The 24242-nt window shown below is 40.0% G+C and overlaps 1 protein-coding gene across 8 annotated transcripts; it reads left to right on the forward strand.

The window, feature by feature from the left end:
* The first annotated feature begins 468 nt into the window (after window positions 1–468).
* On the forward strand, window positions 469–19552 carry LOC139259812 (nuclear receptor subfamily 4 group A member 2). 8 transcript variants are annotated; one of them, XM_070875622.1, is made up of 12 exons: window positions 472–941; window positions 1296–1363; window positions 2312–2362; window positions 3371–3506; window positions 6376–12576; window positions 14282–14406; window positions 14878–15737; window positions 16486–16615; window positions 16742–16905; window positions 17336–17538; window positions 17686–17864; window positions 18000–19552. In XM_070875622.1, the coding sequence occupies exons 7-12, from the start codon at window positions 14880–14882 to the stop codon at window positions 18254–18256; spliced, it is 1791 nt and encodes a 596-aa protein (XP_070731723.1). In that variant the 5' UTR covers window positions 472–941; window positions 1296–1363; window positions 2312–2362; window positions 3371–3506; window positions 6376–12576; window positions 14282–14406; window positions 14878–14879; the 3' UTR covers window positions 18257–19552. The 8 variants fall into 8 exon arrangements, with proteins under 8 accessions (XP_070731722.1, XP_070731723.1, XP_070731724.1 ...); XM_070875623.1 differs by having other exon boundaries at window positions 473–711; XM_070875621.1 differs by adding an exon at window positions 6033–6079 and having other exon boundaries at window positions 469–2362.
* The last annotated feature ends 4690 nt before the right edge of the window (window positions 19553–24242 follow it).

The raw sequence follows: 24242 nt of genomic DNA on the forward strand, positions 1-24242 counted from the left end.
ACCAATTACAATATGCTTAGAAACAAAAGTAACTTGGCACAACTAATGTATAAATATAGCACACGTGTAGTTTCTCAAGTTTGTTGTTTGGATGGATCTTCTCCAAAGCGCTTGCAAGGCAGGAACAGCAACACAAAACGAGAAATAGTCTCTTAAATGTCGAAATTTTTTTTTTAATATTCTATTCAAACTTTGCAGCCGCCTGTTTTAATGCGTTCATCTGCTTCTAATTTCGGACAATTGCTGGCCTGATAATATTCACTATTATCGTAATGCATCATCACACACGCAGTAAACGATGTGTTTCCATTGTACAGCCACTCGTGAGGATCGCCTTTCGCTCCTTTTCCCACTGCATGCCGTCAATGGAAAAAGCCATCAGTCAGGCGCGGCGCTGTAATTGAAACAAATGGCTCTATTTATAGAATGACGCAGGCAGTGAACGCGCGCCGCCCGCGTCACCCAGCCCGGCTCCATTGACGTCAGGATGACGCGGGTGTGGGGTTTGTTAGGTGGGTCGGGGCGCGAGTGGCAGTGTGGACCGGAATGGTGCTTTTGTCACAATGGAGCCTTTATCCGGAGAGTTCCACTGGAAACAAAGGAAGAGAGGCGCGGGCTCGGCGTTCACACAGCGCGAGAGGGCTGCAGCAGAGTCCGACCTGGAGCGCGAGGCCGCCCGGTGCAGCGCAGCAGCTCGGCGTTCAGCACGCAGTGAGTAGCCGCCAGCCCTGCCGTGCTGTCAGGCTCGGCTCTGGCGCACACGGGGAGCCCCTGTACCCGCTCGACATTCGAGCGATGCCGCACACCCGCGGTGGGATCGGCGCTGTGCTCCTCCAGCACGCTTCTGTTCCACCCGCCCCCCAGTCCCTGCTCTGGGATCTTTTTTAATGGGTTGGATTCGTTCTTTACCAATGAGGCAACGTGTCAGTGAAACAATCCAGGTAAAGGACATCTCACCAGGCTGCAAATGTTCCGAGAAGAAATTATTCAGTCACTGAGAAAGTCCTAACTATATGGATTAGAAATTGAGCTGAAATAATGACATTTGAGCTGCTGTACATAGTTTTAAGATGTTCCTTGCACTTGTTAATTTGCACTGATGTGCCTGGATATATGTTTCTGGCGGATGCTGTGTTTTAAACCAAAGCAAAGAGCAGGTTTGGTGCTCTTTATCCTGATTGTATTTTTTGTAAAATTCTGTTCTTAGTTTGTCGACCTTGATTGGTTTGTCGGCGGAGTCTTGCCAGTCACTGCAAAGGGAGTCCCTGTACTAAATTCTGTGTTTTTTTTGACAGGGCAAATGATTCCACCGAATATCTTAAAATAAGTTTTGCGCTGGCTGCATGGAACACGGTTATTGACTGTAAATACGATGATCTCTTATTTTGAAAACCTATTTAAATTTTTTTTAAGATAGAAAAATACACTATTAAGATAACTCGAGTATAACTAGTATCAGACTCACTGTTTTTCTCGCTGCTTTCTAATACTGTATTTTTAATCGGGAGTTTTATCAAAAATAATACCCATCGTATAACTTAAGTGTATGCCTCGAAAACTCATTAATTGTACATTATGGAAATAATTAGTTATGTGTCAGTGATGCAAAATAGTTAAGTGATTAAATAATAGAAGCACATATTTCGATTAGATGAAGTAGGATCCACATGGGGTACAGATGTTGCTTAATAAATGGTTAAGCATGGATAGGCATGTAAACATATGGAAAGCAACATGTTGCCATATGGTCCATTTAGCCTCTAACCTTCAGTAGAATCAATCATATGCAATCTGTGTGAAATGACAGTGGTATCTCAATGGCAAAGATGGATTTTGTGTCGCAGAATGATATGTGGGAGTACTAGTTTGTACATTACAAGAGATAATAAATAACCACATTAGTGCTTGTCTCATCTTTTGGGCCTTAGCGCTGCAATGACAAGTCATTGCTAAATGCTTAAATTTGTGCTCTTGTTGAGAATGAGCAGGACTAAGCAAATAAGTCTTTTTTTAATGTGTTGCTGGCAAATTAGATTTTATTATGCTTAAGAATACAGACTGGAAATTAGGATAAATGTTTAAATGCACTCCTGTAATTAGACAAACTATTATTGTTTAACCAAGAAAAACTTTGTTCAATGTGTGTGTATATGATTATACATAAAGTACTGTACTTAAACACTAGAGATGGGAGGGAGAAATGCTTTGCTGCATGTTACTGGTGGAGATTAGGAGTAGATGAGAATAATAGCAAAATTGAGGTAACATTTAAATTCTATATATAGCTTATGATTTAAACCTCTTTCTACAGATTCAAACCAGCACTGAATCGTGCTGACGACTGAAGATTGGTTTAAATTGGGTAAGTGTTATAAATATAGACTGTTGATGTTTTAAGTAGGGGATGATTCATTTGCTGCTGTAAACCTACACTGTGCTAATGAGTACTGTATGTTTGTATAAACCATATGCTATTCTTTTCCCACTGCTATTGCATCTTTGACATGGATTATTTTTATTCTGCATATTGCCAGACAGGTTAGGTGCATAGATAAATGTGAGTTTGTTCTAAGTGGGGTGGCATGGTTCTTTACTGAAATAGCTTATTAATTCACATTAGAACCACTGTTTGACAAATGATCCTCTGTATAGTCAATTTACTGTAGGTTAGTAGCTTGCTGATGAGCAGAGCTATGGGGAAAGAGCAAGGGAGTGTGACTAATTGAATAGCTCTACCAAAGAGCTGGCACTGGCAAAATGGGCTGAATGGCCTCATTTTGTGCTGTATCCTGCAATTATTCCAAGATCCTTTTGTGCATGGTGATGTTGTAATTAACCTTGTACTGAAAAAAATCTTTCATAAACCTTTGTATTTTCAATTCTATAGATTTCTTTTAAGTCCTTAGAAATTGCACTTTTTTTGACTGGTTGCAGACTGCCACATTGTCATATGTTATATATTCAATGAGTAAAATGTTCCATTTACATAAGAAATAAGAGCAAGACTAGGCCATTCAGCCCTTCGAGCCTGCTCTGCCATGCAATAAGATCATGGCTGATCTTCTACCCCAACTCCACTTTCCTGCCCTAACCTCATATCACTTAATTCCCTTAGTATCCAAAAATCTATTGATCTCTGTCTTGAATATACTCAATGACTAAGCATCCAAAGCTCTCCTGAGGTGAACAATTCCAAAGATTCACAACCCTTTTTGTTTGAGACTGTGACCCCTAGTTCTAGACTCCCCAACCAGGGGAAACATCATCCCTGTCGAGTCCCTTAAGAATTTTATAAGTTTCAATGAAATCACCTCTCGTTCTTCTAAACTTTCGGAAATATAGGCCTAATCTATGCAATCTCTCCTCATAGGACAATCCCCATATCCCAGGAGCCAGTCGAGTGAACCTTTGTTGCATTCCCTCGAAGACATATCCTTCCTTGGGTAAGGAGACCAAAACTGCACAGTACTCCAGGTGCGGTCTCACCAAGGACCTACATTATTGCAGTAAGACTTCTTGACTCTATACTCCAATCCCTTTGTAATAAATGCCAAAATACCATTTACTTTCCTAATTGCTTGCTGTACTTGCATGTTAACTTTGTGATTTGTGTACAGGACATCAAGGTCTCACTGAATATCAACCTAGTCTCTCACCTTTTTATAAAAAATAAAATATTCTGCTTTTCTATTTTACCTACTAAAGTGGATAACTTCACATTTCTCCACATTATGGGCCCAAGTTTCCACATGATTTGCGCCTGATTTTTAGGAGCAACTGGTGGAGAACGGACTATCTTAGAAATCGCAATTCTCCACATTTTCTTTTCTGCAGTTCTAGTCAGGTAGAACAGTTCCACTTTGGAACAGAATTTTTTCTTCAAAAGGGGGCGTGTCCGGCCACTGACGCCTGATTTCAAAGTTTCCACAGTGAAAACGTACTCCAAACTAACTTAAAATGGAGCAAGTGAAGATTTTTGTAGAACTGAAAAAACCTGTTCTACACATTAAAAAATCAGGCGCAGGTTATAAATTAGGCGTAGGGAACGAGGGGGGGGAAGGGAAGTCATTAAATTCTATAATAAATCCTTATTTATACTTCTACAAATATTATACAAATAAATCCAACCTGAATAAACATTTATAAGCAAAGAAAAGATTAAATAAACCATCTTCCTACCTGTGTGAAAGTGCTTCAGCCAGGAAGAATGCTGCAGGCGTTCGTTCCCGCGGGGGGGGCGGGGGGGGGGGAGGAGAAAGCCGTTCATTCCCGCGGTGGGGGGGGGGGAAGAGGAGAGGAGAAAGCCATTCGTTCCCGCAGGGGGGGGAGGAGAAAGTCGTTCGTTCCCGTGGGGAGGGGGGAGGAGGAGGCAGCTGTTTGTTCCTGACGGCGGGCGGTGAGGGGGAGGGAAACGGCTGCCTCAACTTTCTGAGGCTTCCTGCAGCCTTCTCAGTGCTGATGGCAATGTGCTTTTATTAAAAAATGTTCAAAAATTAAACAGTTACAAAGAACTACAAAAATGGCCGAGTGCCAATGTTTCCTTCACACTGCGCGTGCGCGAACGCTCCAACGCGCACGCGCAGCGTTGCCGGCAGGAAAAAAACTAATTTAAATGGTACCCGCCCCCCCCCCACTTACAAAATCGGCGCGAGTGTAGGCTCCGCCCCCCCTGGGCGCCGTGCCAAACAGACAGGGAGCTGCAGGGCGCTCCAGAATCGCGTGTTTTTTTTCCGGCGCCATTTTAGGCGCGAAAAACGGCGCCCAGCTCGGAGGGGCACCCATTTTTTATCAGGTGGAAACTTGAGCCCAATATTCCATTTGCCACGTTCTTGCCCATGGAAAGGGAAGTGCTTAGACAAGTCCCTTTGCATGTCACTGACTTTTACGACAATTCATTTTTTATTGATCCAGCCCTAGTCGATTCCACGTTCATAAACAACTCACTGCTTTTAACTATTAAATAAAATAGAGGAAGTTATAACTTCTCTTCCATGGGAATAAAACAAAAGTTAGGGGTGGGGAAGTCTGCGAGTTAGTCCGGCATTGCATGGGCCGAGGTATCGCCAGCCTTTTGTTTCTCCTTGTGCGGAGCCATCCTGTCTCACTTGGAACCCGCTCACTCATTTGAAAAGAGTACCGTCAATGGAGAGTGAGCACGCCTCCATGTGGCTTTGGAGGGGCAGGCGGGGGATGGGGAAAGAAAGACATTTTCCAGTCTTTGGGTCTGCGGCAAGGCTATAATAATCGGGATCTGATGTGACTCCTTCAATGTTTTCAGTTTGAGTTAATAGAATAGATGAAGGCGTTATCATTATTTTTCTAGTACCTCAGACTCGGAGCTTTATGTTCATGGCCATGTATGTGTTCCTCTGATGGTTGGATATGCCTAGACTGGGCGCTCGTGTCCTTTTGAGATACCGCCGATAATTTGTGAAAGGATCCGGGAGGAGGAAAGAGCGGGGCTGCCTTTGTCATTAAAGGATTTATGGCGATGAGGTTGGGTAAATTAGTTCAGGGTCCTGTCTATTTCTTCTCTCCTCTCCTGTGCCATCTGCCTCTGCCATTGCCGATGGGTTAATTCAAGTCGCTGGCTTTCACCGCCGTGTTGGGGTTTAGTATTGAAATAAGAGGGAAGTTCTTTTTCTGAAATACAGGATGTGAACCTGAAATTATAGTCCAGTCCGACCGAGTCTGCACAAAACAAACCTGTAGTGAGCACTGTGCTTGTTGCTCCTAGTTCATTTCCTGTTAAGCAAATGGTTGATGGGGTGGAGCAGACCTTGGATAGCAATTGGGCGCATCATGTAAATTTAGGTTTAAAACAGAAAATGCTGGAAATACTCAGCAGGTCAGGCAGCATCTGCGGCAAGAGAAACAGAGTTGACGTTTCAGGTCAATGACCTTCAATAACACAGGACGGGGGGTGGGCAGGCCGGCCTAGAATGACTTGGAGATAGGTTTTAATACTATGATTATTAGCACTGAACTGTGAAGTTGATTGTTTGCTGTTTTACATTATTTTTATGATCCAGATCTTGATTTCATCAACTCCCCCACTGGAAGGTTGTAACATCTACTGGTGAGTGTTGGCAGGCTATTTAACCATGGGTGCCAACACAGGCAAGTCCAACCCTGTTTTCACCCAAAGCCCATACATGTGCAATTTCCAACCTGGTCCCTGGATAGTGATCAAGAGCCAGAACTGTGGTTAAATGAATCTGGAGAAATTAGTTCTGTGACTCAGTAACATGATATATATTACCCCCTGAGATATTGGATGTGTTGTCTCTGATTTTAACTGGACTATGCTAAGCATATATTTAATATTTAAAAAGAACCTAGCAGCTGATTTGTAACATTTTTATTTAATTACAGCAGTGGTGCCTCTTCCATTAACCCTGAAGGTTGCTGCGTTTAGTGCAGTGGAGCTTTTATCAGCACAATATCTATGTGACTCTATTACAGATAAGTATAAAATGGCGGTAGGATGCTCTATGTATTGTAAATTAATATTAGATAATTTCATTTCTTTCAAAATTACAACCCTTTATTGTAAACATCAAATCTGTTGAGTGTTGGATTATCCTTAAAATAGCTGAATGTTCATCTACAAGCTATACACGACTCAACTATACACAGTAAGGGGCTCTGTTACAAGATCACATTGTAATATAACAAAAAATAAGATTTTGCTAGTGTAAAAACTGCATTAGGAATTCAACGTTTTTACTCTCCGTATTGGATGATAACCCACGTACAGCTAAATGGTTGATAATGGGCAGACTTCAGCAGTGTGTATTTAAAATGTATGAGCATTTAGTTTAATGAACAACATGTCCTGATTTGATTGGTGAGAAAGTACTAATTAATGATAGATTCAATCTTCTGAAGAATGTATATTTTATCAGTGTATTGTATGTTTCTTTTACTCTGGGTCTCTACATCATGCACCATTTTCCAGCTGAGCCAGAGGGTCGATTACACTAATTGGATCACTGGAAGGTGCATAAGAGTGGCCTAAGGAAATTAACCTTATAATTTGCTTTCCTTTCCTCTTTGTCAGGAAGTCCTTGGCCTCTGCTCTCTGCCCTTATACTCCTGCCCCATGACACAATCAAAAACTTGCCATAAAGGGAATTTTGGGAGCAGACTTGCAACTTAACCTATGGTGGGAGAAGCAGTGCTGTGCTGCCCTGCTGTGACGTTAGATTGTATTCTATGTATCAAAAGTACAACGCACAGGTTATTCTGGAGGACTTTGATCTAATTAACGTTTGCCTTTCTTTTGTATATGTTCTACCATAACACCTACGTTTATGTACGGTAGCAAAATTGTGCAAGAAAAAAATTAATAGGTTGTGAGCATTCTATTACAGTCTACCATCTGTGATATAATATTTGTCCAAATGATTTTGGACAAATATCCAGTGATGCTATAAAAGACAGATTGCATTCAACATTCCACTTAATGACTCCAAAAATGATGGGTAATATAAAGGTAATAATGTTCCCTTTTTTTTGTTTTCCTCTCTTCCCCTCCACCAATCAAGAATTTGCTGATTTCACAATTTTATTCTCTGATTATACATTTCTAGCTCAATGTAGTCAAACACTAAGTCCAATTCAAATTTGCCTCCTGTAGCTGTAACTGCAGTTACAAAAGTCGCCAGCATGGATTACATTTCAGATGTTTGAAGAGCTTTTTACAATGCTTTAGGGCTATGTTGCAATGCTTGTAACCATAAAGATACCCGAGTAGAGACTTGTTAGTGTAATAACCTTACTGATGATGCACATGCAACTGAGTACTTCCGTGTTAAGACAATTGTGTGAACTACTTCTAAAATGTAAACTGCCAAATTTTAAAACCCACTTGCAATAGTTTTGTTCATGCAACACCATAAAATTATTTTTTCTTGCGTCGTCATTTCCGCTGTCCCCCCCCCCCCCCCCTTCCATGTTCAAATTTAATTCTCAACATAACTTTTAATCACGATTGCTGTTTCTTGTGGTTTACTACATTGCTAATATAATACTGAGGCTCTGCAAATTATGCTTAATAATTAAAAAAACTGCTGGAATTATAAAATTTCCCAAGATGGGCATTAAGTTAATACTACTTGCTTTTGCTATTATAAGATCATAGAAGCACACAAGCTTACAGCATGTTAGGAAGATAATTGTTTCATGTTTTTTGTGCTTGCCCTCTGCAAGAGTAATTCAATACTAATCCCACTGCATTGCTTTCTTTCTGTGCTTCCCACGCTTCAAATATATAAAATCAGATATAGTTTGTTTTTTTAAATGAATAAAAACGGCTAGTCAATCGAACTTCATGGTTCTAAAAATAATTGGAGAATCCATTCATTAGAATGTTTTAAACTTTTGGTTTTAAACTGCATTTTCCAAGCCCAGACTGACACCAAATATAGCTTGCTTATGCTTTAATTTGGAAGAATCCAGAAAGTGATATATGGAATCTTAATGTTTAATTTAAATATGGTACATAAACCCCTACTTGTTTTCCACAATCCTGTAATTAAATGGTTATTGTGCATATTCCAAATGTACAAATTACAGGGGTGCTGAATTGAATTGTACACAATACACAGTAGATTAGTCAGCATCTGAAAGATAGAGACAGGTTAATGTTACAGATGAGAATCTGCAGTGAATGAAGGTCCCACTTTGAAATGTTAACTTGTTTTTTTCATTTAGATTTTTACTGACTTTTTAAAATTGAGAAACCAAGGTAAATTGTGTTGAATGTTTTCAAAGTTGGAAAGAGTAAAAGGCAAGACCAGATAAATTAAGAAGTACCGATGTTACATGTAATAAGCTTTGGTTTTAAAAGTCTGATGACTAGGAGGAAGGAAAATTTGAGGGAAGCAAGGAGTTGTATTGGATTGACGTCTTGGGAAGAACAAAGTAAGTGAGACCCTCTGAGATAAGAGTTTATTTGAGTACATTGGGGATGTAGGGGAGGAGGAAAAACCTGTATGGTACTGTATTTAGAGAGAACAAAAAGAGGAAAGTTCTGGCAATAGTATTGATCAATAGAGATTACATAAGATATACGGCACAGAAACAAGCCATTCAGCCCAATAAGTCCATGCTGGCGTTTATGCTCCCCTTGAGCAATGTGACCTGATGTGTATTTCCATCATTTTCTGTTTAGATTTCACATTTCAACATTTTTGATTCATTTTTCTTTTTATCTTGATCTATGAGTTTGTTTTTAACAGGACTTTGTTGATTTTTAATCTACAATCTACACCATGCCCTTGGGGATGTACACAGAATATAGGCCATTTCATTTTTTAAAATCTTTAAATGTATGTAGTGTTTGCACAATAAACTTTCTCTATACTAATTGAAGGATTTGTTTAGCTATTTATTTGATAATTTCAGTCAACAATGTTTTAAGAGTTGATGATTATTTTTTGCCCATAAGTGGTTTTTGGGAATAATTTTTATATCAGTTGAAAATTGACAACAGCTATTTTGGAGACAAGACTGCATTTGTTACTATCCATGTTGAGTTTAAGAATTCAATCATTACGTACTGGGGTTAGTTTAGGCAGTAGAATATATATAATGGCACCATGTAAGTAACTTACATTTTGTTTTAGTGTTTTGGAATTTACAACAATATATTCACTTAAAATAACTATTTTGTAGTGTTAACATCACAAACCATAAACAAACTCTCTAAGACATGAAATTGAGATGTCTAATTGTCCATCTGCACGTGACTCCTCCAATAATTTGTTTACCCGAGTCGTTTTATCACAGCATCAGATTGTTACCTTTGCCAGTAAGAAGGGTCTGTTTTATACCACATGGAGTGTTAGGATGTTAAATGTCCTTTACCAGTGATTATTTCAATTTATTGTTATTCAGAATTTGACTTTTCTGAGAAGCATATAAAAGCTCAAAATACATTTTCTCCGAACCTGATTTACCATCACAAGGAAGTTACTTTTGTTTGACTCTTGGAATAATTTTGTAATTAATGAGCTGTACTGTTTATCTAACAATAAATTTTTTGTGCATATAATTTTTTACTTTGTGTCATGTGCCTCTACTTTGCCTCCTGCCCCTCCATCCACACACACACCCACAACACATACCTCTAGACATTTTAGCTGAGGAGGGAGCAAGATCAGAAAGCATATCCTATTTGCCATTGTAAAACATTGTCATTTTGCTTATCTGCAATGAAACGGAATTGGATCAATAGTATAATAGTAAGTGATTAATGTTTCTGGCCAAGACTTAAATTATCCTGTAACAATTCCAGTAAATGTGCCAGCCATTCAGCTGCTAGCCATCTATCTGATAACAGCTATTCTCAATGCATCGTGAGAGCTTGTAATTTAGACAGCCTTTTACTTTATAGGTGAGGGAAAGCTAAATGTGCTATTGGCCTGTTTTGGTTTTACATGTCCATTTATTTTGTAAAAAAAATGTATATTTTTCGTTGATACATGATTGAGGACGATTGCCTCTTCCTGGTCAAAACGCGCAACTGCACCAGTTCCGGTTATTTGAATGGATCTGTTTCCAGACAAGTGAAGAACCTGAAGAAGCGGTCAACCACTGGAAATGTAACATCTGCCAAGAACGTTTCCATTGTGGACCTTAATGGGCGTTTTCACCTCAATTGTTTTCCTTTTCTTGTATTAATTGTATGTTTTTGAATACTGGAAAGCCTAGCATTACTCAGAAGACAAGGCGGGGGGGAGTGGGATAACTTTACTGGTACAAACACCGCTCATATGTTTATTTTCAACCAAAAAGTGTACTTCTATAGACCACGTTTGCCAGTATAATAAATTGCATCCTAATTATGTTTCCGTATTGTTACCCCGTACTATGAAGCCTTGAGGTGCAATGCATCAGGTGGTGGAGGAGACGGTCCTAGACGCGGTGGACAGGTTTTAGTTCAAACCGAACCTGCCGCTTTCCTTCCCGCTCGGCTGTGCTGAAAGTGGAAGGCGTAGCCGCACTTCACAGTTTTAACAACACAACATTTAACCCGTCAAACGTGGCAAAAAATAACAGTCTAAAATCCACAAAACAGCATGTACCCGCAGGGGAAAAAAGGTACTTTTCCATAAATGTGTATAATATGTATATATAAATATTGCACACGTGACACCCTTCTTAAATAACCCCGCGCCAAGGTAGTATCTCTAAAAATATCCGCAATGTCTTAATTTGGTGCTCTCGAGTTTCCGACGAAGTTTAAAATAGCCGGAGCAAGCCCTGGCCACCAGTGCAGCAGCTGGCGCACAGCGCGCTGCCAGACCTGCTATTTTTGGCCCAGCCGGCTCTTTGCGTCAATGGTGGCGTTCCTGCGTCACGCGGCACTCTGCCGGCCCCGGCGCGCGCCCGATCACATTTTCCTTTCGTTCATTAAATCGCTTCGCCCACCAGCGCTGACGCTGCTCTCTGCAACAGCAGTCCGTATTAATGAGCTCCCTCTGTCCTCCTCCAGCGCCTGTCATTATTAAAGGTGGCCGCCAGACTTTCCCCCAGCCAGCTACTCTCTGCATTATTATTACTATTTTCCACCATTGCAAATATATATACATGCAGCATCGTGACTTTTATACCGAGACCTGCTGCAGAGCAACTGGAGTGAATGTTTAAATTCGCCAATTACCAGCGTCGCTCTTTCAAAACGTGTAGTTAAAACCGAAACTTAACCGAAATTATACCCGCTGGTTTTATTTCTGATGCTTTTACATTCCACAAGCAGAACCTTTCCCCAGCATTCGACATTAATCAATGAGTGTATGCACGCTGGGTGTGTAAAGTCAATTACTGTTCATAAATGTAGCTTAAATCAAATAAAATGCTTGTGTTTTAAACAATATACAGGTACTTCCAATTGAATACAAACCGAATAAAGCAAAAAAAGAAACATATTTGAATGCCAAATAATGCACTCGCCAGTTTCCCTTTCTGCCTCTTACGATTTACTAGTTTTTACAGTACAAAATATTGAATAATGGAATAAATCTTTAGACCGGAACTGAAAAATAATAAATACGCAGTTTACCGTTCTAGAAATAAGTCCAAAACAAGTGATCAATAAGATCGATAAGCTATAAACGGCGATTATTCCAACTACGTGTTGTTTTGGAAATGCTGAAAAAGGAGGTGAGAAGGTTGCCTTAAGTCATGCCCCAACTACCTTAAAAATCCAGAGTGTTAACGTCACCTCGGAAATTTACCAAAGTGAGACTTAGCCAACCGTGTGGTGCGGGCCCAGCCCTCGGGCGCTCATTGGGTTTGGCTACGCTGACGCTCGCTGACGCTCGGAGACTTGGTTACACGCTGCCGGTGGAAGAGAGGAGCTCACATAAACAAAGGCACATTGGAGAGTAGGGCCAGTCCGAGTCTGATCGCCTGCTCAGAGTGCCGAGAACAGCAACTTGTACCACTACTGCCGCTACTTAAATCAAACACTGCTGCACTTCAAAGTTCATTCTATGTTGAACCGACTTTCTACTCGCCCTGCGATCTGCAGCATCTAAATGAGAAGTGGAAGTAAAAATTAAACAAGTAGGTATTGAATTGTTTGAGCAATTTCATGTGTGTTTATGCGAATATTCCCATTACATTGTTCACTGCTGCTGTTCTGATTGCCACGGCTTAGTTTTACTGAGGATGTTGTGAATTAACTGTAAAGCTTGTAAATTTTAGAACAACCTACTTGACAACAGTTACGGGCTGCCAGTGTTTTCTGTCCCGGCCATCGTAGCTCTGTTATTAAGAAATTGAAAGACACATCCTAATAATTTAAAACAATGATTGAGTATCTACTCTTCCTCTTAGAAGTTGTAGGTGATGTCTAGGTTGATCCGCGTGGCTTTGTTTTTAGTGTGGTCACCTGTACGTTCCACCTGGTGCCCTGCTACAGCTGTTCGGGATGGGGGCGGTGATAGTGGGGTCTCATACACACGTGCATTTCTTGCGACCAGAAACATATATTTTAAAAACCCACAAAAATACCAAAATAATCACGGCCACCAAGACGCAACCCACGTTGCAATTTGTAAACGTCGGACTACAGTCCAAAAGATTTACAGTCCGATATGAGACAGTTGACAGAAAGTTAGATGTGCGCGGTTAGTTATGGTAAACACACTGTACCTTGGCGCGTATTATGGGATTATAAATCTGAAATCTGCTTGATATTTTGTAATTATGACGGTCAGTAAATAATCAAATCGAGCTGCGCGGATAGGGTAAATTGTAAAGCATACAGAGTTATGATTGTCATTTCGAAAAGTTATTTTGTTTTTTTTTAACGTTGCGGAATACTTTCCAGTTTAAGCTTCTAAGGGCGGTTTGCGTTATATACATATTGCAGATGAATATTGCTAAAAAGTTATTTTTAAGCCAATGGTTATTACTTTTAATGTTTTGAATTCCAGAGTCTTCCAGGGAACCGCAGCACAAAATAACTGCTAAATGGTTTACCAAAGGAACTTTACATGTAGTTTTTGTGAACATTCATGTATTAGTATATTTTAAAAGATACGCACCGTCTGTCTTCCTATATGTGCGTTGCAGAGCAATAATGTAATTTGAATTACTGCTGCACATTTCTCTTTCTATCTATCTACCCATCTATCTGTTTTATGTGTGTGTAATACTATGTTGTATATAATACTGGACAGAATATTGCACCCATATCTTTCCATAGCTGTAATTTAGCACTTGGAGTAATTGGTCCCACTAATGCTGCATTATTGAGAGCAAAGCAGACAACTTTCTATAACATTCTTTTCTAAAAAGACCTCTTCTAGAAGTCATTTTTTTCCCCTTGCCTGTTTTGTCATAGTCTCCCTCTAGGCTTTAAACATATTGGATTGTCCAGTAAAATATGATCCAGTGTACATCGAGATGTTGAGGGCATTATTAGTGTTGGTCAGATACTTACAATTAAAATACACAGGGAATTCAAAATGTACATAAGCAAAGATGATGTTTTGCTCCAAAGGATGATGAGTGAAGCAGGAGAAGAGTCAGAGTAAGGTGTTCATGCGGAGGTTGTGTAAACCTGCCACATCGGGGTACATCAGTGCGCATTTAAATAAACTTTAGAAATAAGGAATCACAAGGACACTGTTACTTGAAAAGGGCAAAGATAACGTGTTATGTGTCCTATGGAAGTCACTGGCATATAATTCTTATAAAATTCTATTACAACTAACATTTGGCGTGGTATGGGTCAATGATTATTTGTTTCTTCTATTTTCAGAAAAGCTTTCATTGTACTTTTATCTGAATTGCGATTTAGAAAAAAACATTCCGAATTCTGCTCTTCAGGAACACAAACCACAACAGTGTCTACTTTCCATTTCTTTCATAGTCACTTGGCTGAAGGTACGTCAGTTTGGATGCGCTGTCATAGGTGTTAATTTATCAAATTTATTTAATTACATTATATTGCCATTTTTCTTTTTTAAGTCAGCCACGAAGAAAATATTCTCTATGCATATCATATTTTTTAAATTATAGTTGCCACTTTGATAGAAAACTACACATTACAAATATTTTATTTCACCTCGAATACTTACAGAACAAAAGGAAACTTGATTGAATATTGAAAGTAATCATTTTAAAGTATCGAGGAGTTATTTTGCTCGGGAACCCGTAACAAGTGAATACGTTAAATTGCTTTTAGCTCGTATCCCCGGCGCATGCCCTGAAAGTATAACCATGGGTTTAAGTGAAATAATTTCGAGATTTAGTTCAGATTCCCACAATGGGGCTCGGATGTGTGAAGGTGATTTAGAAGTAGTGGTCGTATGCATTTAAATGGTATGAGTACATGTTCAGAACTTTCATTTACAGCCATGCCCTGTGTTCAAGCTCAGTATGGGTCATCGCCACAAGGAGCCAGTCCTGCCTCTCAGAGCTACAGCTACCACAGTGGGGAATACAGCTCTGACTTCTTAACGCCAGAGTTCGTCAAGTTCAGCATGGATCTCACCAACACTGAAATTACAGCCACTACATCGCTGCCAAGCTTCAGCACCTTCATGGAGAATTACAGCACCAATTACGACGTGAAACCCCCTTGCTTGTACCAGATGCCACTGTCCAGCCAGCAGTCCGCCATCAAGATCGAAGACATCCAGATGCACGGCTACCACCAACAGAATCATCTACAGCACCCACCAGAGGAGATGATCCATTCTGGCTCCATGTATTACAAGCCATCTCCGCCCCCTACCCCAACAACTCCAGGCTTCCAGGTCCAGCACAGCCCATTGTGGGATGACCCCAGTTCTCTTCACAGCTTTTCCCAAAACTATGTAGCTACCACCCATATGATAGACCAGCGGAAGACCCCTGTCTCAAGACTCTCTCTTTTCTCCTTCAAGCAGTCGCCCCCCGGTACCCCAGTGTCCAGCTGTCAAATGAGGTTTGATAACCCCCTACATATTTCCATGAACCCTGAGACGGGAGGTGGTCATCACGTGGTGGACAGCCAGAACTTCGCTGTCCCTAATCCCGTCAGAAAACAAGCATCCGTGGGCTTCCCTGGTCTCCAGATTGGTCATGGGTCTCAGCTGATGGACAGCCAGGTACCATCACCTCCATCTCGAAACTCTCCATCAAACGAAGGCCTTTGCGCAGTGTGCGGGGACAACGCTGCCTGCCAACACTATGGAGTCCGCACATGCGAGGGCTGTAAAGGCTTTTTCAAGGTGATTGTTTTATTTTAAATTTTGATTTAAGTTTCATGCTGTTGAGAGAATAATTAAAGGACTGTTTTTGTTCATTTTCCTGCGTGTTTAATGTGTATACTGGTTAAATGAAATCTACCAGCTAGATTAGTAAAAGGATGCGATCTTATATCAGAGGTTACAAAGACCTACCGTTAAACTGTGCTACGGGTGCAAGAATAGATTTGTTACAAGTAGTGTAATTTCCGATTGCACCAATTTATTACATTAGCAACTAGCAATTTTTGGTGTGATCGGTTGAAATACAGATAGCAGAGGGAACCTAGCTAGCGTCTGTCACAAACTCAGACGACTCCTTGAGATTTAAATTGGTAACAACATTAAGCCGTGTCTAAGTTAACCAAGTGGAACATAATTCCCTATGGTAAAATTAAAGTGATCTCTTTATTTCAGCACCGTGATTGAATAATCTTATCATTTTAAATCGAGGGCTCTCGGAGGGATGTAAATAATATGAATGCCCACGGATTTGTATTTACCCAGTGTCTGCTTCTCTTCCTCGCATATCAAATACAGCTAGAAGCTGGAAAGAGGCAGACGGTTAGAGCTACTGTGAACACTGTAAATATCCACCCTTTAAATATGGTGCAAACAATCTTAGATTAAAAATCATTGTCTGATTTCAAAATATATATATTTATATACCAGACATTGCGGAAATAAATATGATAATGTTATTGATGAACGTTTTTGCATTGTTCTTTTACAGCGCACGGTGCAGAAAAACGCTAAATACGTTTGTTTGGCAAACAAGAACTGTCCAGTTGACAAGCGCCGTCGGAACAGGTGCCAATATTGTCGCTTTCAGAAGTGCCTTGTTGTTGGCATGGTTAAAGAAGGTAAGTTTTCACACGATGTGTGTCTGTGCACCAACTTGTACTGGAAAGCAAATTGTAAGTGTTTTTTTCTCTCGGAATGTCTCAGGTCACACAATGTTAAGTTTAAAAAAAACGTTTATTTTCCAGTTGTTCGTACAGATAGCCTAAAGGGTCGCAGGGGACGTCTCCCGTCCAAGCCTAAGAGCCCCCAGGAGCCGTCTCCCCCGTCTCCTCCAGTCAGTCTCATCACAGCCCTGGTCAGAGCGCACGTCGACTCCAACCCTGCCATGTCCAACCTCGATTACTCCAGGGTAAGTCCCACAATTGCTTTCCCACCTGATATCAGCCAGAGTTTTCAGTCTAAACTGTTGAAAATGTCTCTCTGGGTCACTAATTCAGCTCTACCAGATTCATCAATATATGAGAAAATGCGCGTACAATAATTCTGATCTCTTAGGAACTCATCACCTCATTCAAAAATAGTAACATTTGGAAAGGAGGGCTGCATTTGATTTGATTTGTTATAAGGCGATAGGATTGTTTGCGAAATGTTAAAAACGAATGTAAAAATAAACACCATCGCCCGAATGAATTCACGCATTAACATCTTTTAATTGGTCAACACGAGATAGAAATGTTGGCAGAATTATCAGGCCGTCCCGTGTACAACGGGGATGTCATTTCACTCTTTATGTAGTCTAACAGGACTTTATTGATCTTTTTTTCTCTATGAAAATCTAGTTCCAGTCCAATCCCGAGTACCAGCTGAGCGGCGGGGACACAGAGCACATCCAGCAGTTCTATGACCTTCTGACAGGCTCCATGGAAATCATCCGCGGTTGGGCAGAAAAGATCCCCGGCTACACCGACCTTCCAAAAGAGGACCAGGACCTGCTTTTTGAATCGGCTTTTCTGGAACTGTTCGTCCTGAGGCTGGCCTACCGGTACGTATATACTTTTAAAGTGCCATCGACCCGTTTCCATACCCATCCCCTTTCAAGCTTCAGCGATCTAAGTTTTATTGCACTCCGCTAATTAAATTCCGTTTATTACTGCAAAGTAATTAGTTGCCTTATTATTATTAATTTCAGGTCCAACCCTGTGGACGGCAAGCTAATATTTTGCAATGAGGTGGTGCTGCACAGGCTGCAGTGCGTTCGTGGCTTTGGGGAATGGATAGATTCAATCATTGACTTCTCGTCCAACCTCCACAGTATGAACATAGACATTTCAGCCTTCTCCTGCATTGCTGCCCTCGCCATGGTAACAGGTCAGCGCATTTATTTTAAGCCTTTCTCCTTAAATCGTGTAATAAAGCTCTTTAACCCCTTCAGTGCCACATTGCAGTGACCAAGCTCAAACTGGGAGCCTTTGGTAACGTTCGTGTTTTTTTTTATTGTTGTAGAGCGACACGGGTTGAAGGAACCCAAGAAGGTGGAAGAACTTCAAAATAAAATTGTGAACTGTCTCAAAGACCACGTGACTTTCAACGGCGGAAACTTAAATCGTCCAAACTATTTGTCCAAACTTTTGGGGAAATTACCGGAGCTCCGCACTCTCTGCACACAAGGTCTTCAGCGCATCTTCTACCTAAAGCTGGAGGACCTCGTCCCACCCCCGACAATAATTGATAAGCTCTTCCTAGACACACTACCATTTTGAAAGCAAACCCAAGCACTTAAACTGAAAAAAGAGACTATAATAATAAAGGATTTTAAGCTGCTCCAGAAATACAGCAGAGGCATTTCTGCAGTGAAACGGAACTTTGGTGCCAAACGCATTTGCAAAAAGCCTGAGAACTTTTTGCATTTGCTAGAACTTTGTATTCACAGTCGTTTACTGACCGGGATTCACAGCAAATAAACTGCAAAACGTGGTATATACAGTTTTTAATTATCTATTTTATTTTTTTTATTGACGAGATGAAGCTTCCCCAAATAGGGATACATGCATTCCTGTCAAGCTCCGTTCAACTTTTGATAAAACTCATATTTGAAGTGTATAAAATGGATTGTGAACTCCGTCCACGGCAAAGCTCGTGCTCTAAGCAGATATATGCCGTAGTATATATAATAAAGAATTGGCTTATATAAATACAGCAATTATATGATGATGTGAGGTGTCCAAAGCGTCACTGAAAGCCGCAAACAGATGTAAATTATCAAATTAAGTTTTGCTCTGATTATTTTTCTGGTTAATTTGAAATGTAAGAGTGAAGAAAAAAAGATGGAGATCTAATAGCGGTTAGTACACAATAAAGGCCAAGCATGTGAATGCTGTTGCAGGACTAATCTTCATATTTGTATGTTGGAAATATTATAGGCACTTGGTATCTTCTTGATGGATTATGTCTAGAGTATGAAAACCTAAGAAATAGTATTCCAGACACTATGTAGTCTGTTAGATTTTTTAAATACAGGTGTAGTGTTTGATATCTTGTTAGCAGATGTACAATTCTAGCATTTGGCTACAAGTATAAACCGACTGACATCTTAAAGAGATACATTTGTGTTTGTAAAGACCGTTCAACATTCATCGTTTGTAAGTGTTGTATGTACTGTTGATGTTGATAAAAGTTTATATCTTTATTATTTTTGTCGTCTAACATGAATTTGCATGCTACTGCTTTCGACGGTTTTCAGAGTGCTTTTAGAGATAATCTCCTGCAATTTACTGAGCACTTTGTCTTACTTTCCAAACGTCTGCAAAAAGGTGACAGTTGTCATTCATGTTTCAGTGGGATTTTTAAAAGAAAGTATTTACATACATGTAGGTTTTACTTTGTATATTAAAATATATATATGTATGCGGTACGTATACATTTTGACCTACAAGTCACTGCCTTTTCTATTGTGTATCTTACATTTAGAAATGCTTAAAGTATGTTTTCTGAGAATTCTTTCTTTGAGAAAGAAACATTTAATGTTTACAGAAATAAAAAAGATGTCTTCAAATAGTTGTTCCGTGGACTCCTGTGTATTCAATCCAAATCGCCATTACATTTGCATATAAAGTCTTGTACTTTATCCAACCTACTATTTCAATTTTTATCATCCATAGCCTGTCTTATCCAAACACAGATTCATCATAGTAATTCCATTGACTGTAAAGCGTTTTGAATAACAAAATAGCAAAGAATGTACGCGTGTGAATTGAGAATTTTTCTAGCTGATCATAAAACCAATTTTAATGAGATACGAAGTGTTTTTAAAAATACATTTTAGGCAAATATTTATTGTAGCGTGCAGATGCGTTTTTTAGCAAATGATGCTGAATTAAAAAAACCAGAAACGATACTGATTTGACAGTATTTCCCTAGTACATGTGATAAGTACAAGCCCTGCTATGTGTATGTGTTGCAAGTTTTTTTTTCTTATTTCGTCAGAAATATCCCATCAGTTTAAGTACCTTTCCTAATGAGAAATGCAATTAAGGTTTCCGACATCCTATCTGGATAGCATTTGGTTATCGGTTATTCATGTATTCTGTCTTGGGATTCAAATAAATTAAAGGAAATAGCTACCCAGAGAATTTCTCGATTTCATGAATGTCACAAGATTAGCTTCTCTTGTCTCCAGATAAGGATTTCAGATTAGTTGCGCAGTGAAAAGATGGGACTTTTTCTGCGTGCATTGCTTCGGTGGCTGTGAATGCAGAACGCGTTTTTTTTTTATCATTACCTTGACACAATTAGTCATTTTACGCGAAGATTTGCGCAGCTGAAAGCCGCTGTTTCTGCTTATCACCTTTTCAAATCCTCAGACCTTTCAATTGAAATATATACAGTTAGCGACTCGCAATATCCCTGATGCTGTTAGCTAGCCGTTTGAGTCCAGCACCAATTCGTAATCGGATTCAAGAAAGTTTGTCGCAGCAAGACAAAAGCTGACAGCGAATGTTAGCCTAGTATTCAGGGAAAAAAATCCAATCAAATGTAGGCAACAGAATGAATCACTGTTGATACAGCGCTTTAGTCACAATAGTGAATTCTCTTTAATAGTTAAAGGCAGGAATCCCAATTCGCAATAAGTGTGCCATATAATTCGCAATATATTGCTTATAGCTACGTTTTCAAACTTGCCCTGGAACTTGTATGTCAGTCTTGGGCTCTTGCTTTACACATTGCGCCAGGGTTTACACAGGATCCCGCTTTCTTTTGAGGTGCTAGACATTTATGAACTAAAGCTTCTCGCATTGCAGCATCTGAATCGAAGTGGATTTCCTAAATGTTTTAGCCTGAAATATTTATGGGAGTGTCACTTCTATTTTGATAACGTGGAGCCAAAGTTTAAGATAATTAGTAATTTGTAATATAATATTCCAACTGGTAGTTTATTTCAGGACATATTGATATTAACCAACCGTAATGTTTTTTTAAACCAATGTTGCCAATTTTAGGAAAAAATGTTTGGAGATTGCGGCTGTAAATGGTTCGAGAAGCGAGTGTCCTTTCGGTGCGTGGCTATAGTTGTTCTGTGGGATTCTTCCACCTCTCACCAGTTTTAACAGTACAGCATTATTTCACAGCACAATATTTATCAACAATTCTTGTATTCATTCTATGTTTAACAGAAATCTGAATCGCCTCCACTCTATACATTGCGTTCATTTAGTGAATTACCCACAACACACGCCTCAATGCAAAATATTGTTCTGTCTCTGTTTTGAGAAGTATAAAGAAACAAAAAAAAATTTGATGATTTCAATGCAACTTATAAATTAGTTTGTCAAGGCTGTATGCATCTAATGCAATGGTTTGCTTCAACCCCGCATTTATATCATATATGACAAGGTTTAAAGTCCCCTATTTACTTTCTTAGCAATAACGTTGTATTGGCCTTAGCAACTTTATTTTTAATTTTCTAATGGCGTTCCGATTTGATCAAAAATAACGAAGCATTTCAATTATTTTTATTAGGACTAGATGAACGGCGAATATTATTTAACAATATTGGACAGCCAGGAAAAAATATCGAAATTATATCGTCACTTTTCTGACTTATAAGCCGATTTTAAGCAGTGATGTGCGGTACCGAAGTTCAGAAACGTGGACAATAACGGTACCTTAATGATTGTCTTAGTATGTAACAATTCGATTGAGGATAACTAAATAGCTTTGAAAGACATAAAATATGAACCTTATTCCACGAGCTGTAGGTAAACAGCGAAACAGTTCTTAAGGAAATCATCCTTCCACACCAAAAGAAGTACAGTTGTCTTTTTAGATGGTTTTGCTAAGGTTGATCTGTTTACTGGGAGCTTAAGATCTCGGTGCACTATCGTACATAATTGGTAGTATTTGCAGGCAGCTTGCGTGTCTTTGTGCATGAGTATGGGCAGCGTTTTATAGAGACTCCACAGAGAATGATCGGCAGCTGGGGCCGCTACAGAGCTGGAACCAGAGTTTCCACACTTGGAACACAGAGAGCACCCACACTCGTAGGCAGAGCAACCAGTAAAGTAGGAGAAAGCAGAGGACCGGTCACATCATAAAGCAGCTGACGGGAGCGGGGTGAGGATGGGGTAAGATCGCGTGGAGTACAAATAGAACCGGCAACATAAAGCAGTGCTTAAAACAGTGAGAACAGAGCCTGGAATACAAACAACACGATCCCGGTCAAGTTTGGGGACAGAATGTCAATGCATTTTCAAACGCATTTGTGGCGTGCCTCGGTTTTGCATCTGGAGGACACAATAGATGCACATTAACCACATATATGCACTCTACATATCAAACAGGCTGACAAAGACGTGCAAATTACACGTCAAACCTTGGGATATTTCTGTGCAAACGGGATGCAACTCTATCCGTAAATGCTGTTTCCAAATCAATAGCCCCCCCCCCCCCCCCCCCCACCCTCCATCTCAGCAAACCTCACAGGGACAACTTGAGATGCGCACACAAGGGGCTTCAAGCGCCTTTGGGAAGAAACATCGTAAAGTAGCGGGTCCTGCAATTGAGAAGCAGAATCTCGTTCATTTCTAATGTTCACAGGTGTGAAAGTTGTCTCGCCATGTTATTCAAATGTTCTACAAAGTGAACGTAGAAATTCCTGATATACTCCAAATTTCTCAATCATTTTTGGTCGAGACACCACAAGTGTCAAACTTACAGTGTCAACATGCGTCCAAGGTCTGGAATCCAGTGACAGTTAGTGTTGGCAGAAACAGACCCACAACCATCCACATCATATATATTAAATGCAAGTTACACATCACACGGAGTAACTTCAAAGCAATAATTTTGGATGTAGATGATGGTTTTAATCCATTACAGGCTTGCTTTTGCAGTTTATGATGTCATCTGAGCCCATTAATCAGATTAGTGCCCTGTATTCCCCACAGGTATTCATTATTCTTTTTCATAATTGACATTTGTTTCTGGGTATTTTCAGCGAGTTGGGTGGTTTCAGTCACCGCTCCCTTGGACTGTGGTGTGTTGACAAGGACTGACTCGGTGCTGTAATTCCTGCCCTCGCCGACGATCGGATGGCTCCGGGACACTACCATTAATATAAATCTACTTGACGTGGTTGAAACCATCTGATTTATGCTGTCATTACTCTGCATTTTTGGTACTGGGGCAATGCCAAGATTTTCATTGTGCTGGTGCCAAAAATCTAGCATAATACTGCTAGTACCAACCTGATTTCAGAAGTTCCGATGTAAGCAAGGAGACCTCCAAGAGATCATTTCACATTGGTTTTGCTTTGTTGTGATTGGTGTGAAGCCTACCTTTTATTTACTGTTTTAAACAAGATATTGGCCGCACAGAAGGCTTTCTCTCTGTTTGTTTTTGACCGAAAAGAGATGACTATCCCATCAGTTCTATTCAATCAGCAGAAAATTCACCAGCAGTAAATCATACTTCAGGCAAATGTTTGAGCACAAACCACTGCCCAACAGTGTGAGCAGGCATCATAATCACGTATCCTCATGCCAGAGCACAATTGATGCCAGTCTTGCACTGACACTGCCAGTCTAATGACAGCAGACAAGCACAACGTCTATAGGAACAATGGTGATACATGAGGGCTTGTGTTTGTGTGAAACACCCGTTGCCCAGGTATTACATAAGAATGATCACTTGGATAATTATAATTACAGCTTTTAGTTACACTGATAGTTAATTTTCATTATGTTTTGGTAATTATATTATATTTCCAGTAACTGAACTGTTTTGCTTTTGTGTTAGTTTTCAGCCAAATTCAGGGATGTTCTGGTCCCAAAAGTGCGGTGAAATCTGAGTCTTCTCTATAACTTATCTGAGTGGTAGTGCAGCGGAATCACAGAGTGATGGGACATGTAATCCCCCACATGTTGACTTTCTGATTTTAGACATGCTGTTGTGAGAACATCTAGAGCAATGGACAAGTGGTTCTCTTCAGTGAGGCAGGGAGGGATATTGGAGCAAGGGTCGCCCTGGGTCCCTGTCATACAGATGTTAGTGGATGACTTCATATTGGTATTGTGGGAGGCTTGGAAGCAGGTTGTACATTTAACTTTTGGCCAGGGATAATGCATGATGTAGAGGGGTCAAAGAAAGAGGAAGGGAAACAAACACTTTAAAATTGGGGATTGTGTCCTCCGCATGACCCTGATGGCTCATTTGGTTAATACACTGCTCAATATAGAACTGAGCTATGTG

This window comes from Pristiophorus japonicus, chromosome 3 (assembly GCF_044704955.1).
Source record: "Pristiophorus japonicus isolate sPriJap1 chromosome 3, sPriJap1.hap1, whole genome shotgun sequence".
NCBI classification, from domain to species: domain Eukaryota; kingdom Metazoa; phylum Chordata; class Chondrichthyes; family Pristiophoridae; genus Pristiophorus; species Pristiophorus japonicus.

Coding starts and splice junctions, on each gene's coding strand:
- LOC139259812 (XM_070875621.1), top strand. CDS start 14,880: ATGCCCTGTGTTCAAGCTCAGTATGGGTCATCGCCACAAGGAGCCAGT. Junction 15,738..16,485: donor GCTGTAAAGGCTTTTTCAAG/GTGATTGTTTTA, acceptor GTTCTTTTACAG/CGCACGGTGCAGAAAAACGC. Junction 17,539..17,685: donor GTCCTGAGGCTGGCCTACCG/GTACGTATATAC, acceptor TATTAATTTCAG/GTCCAACCCTGTGGACGGCA.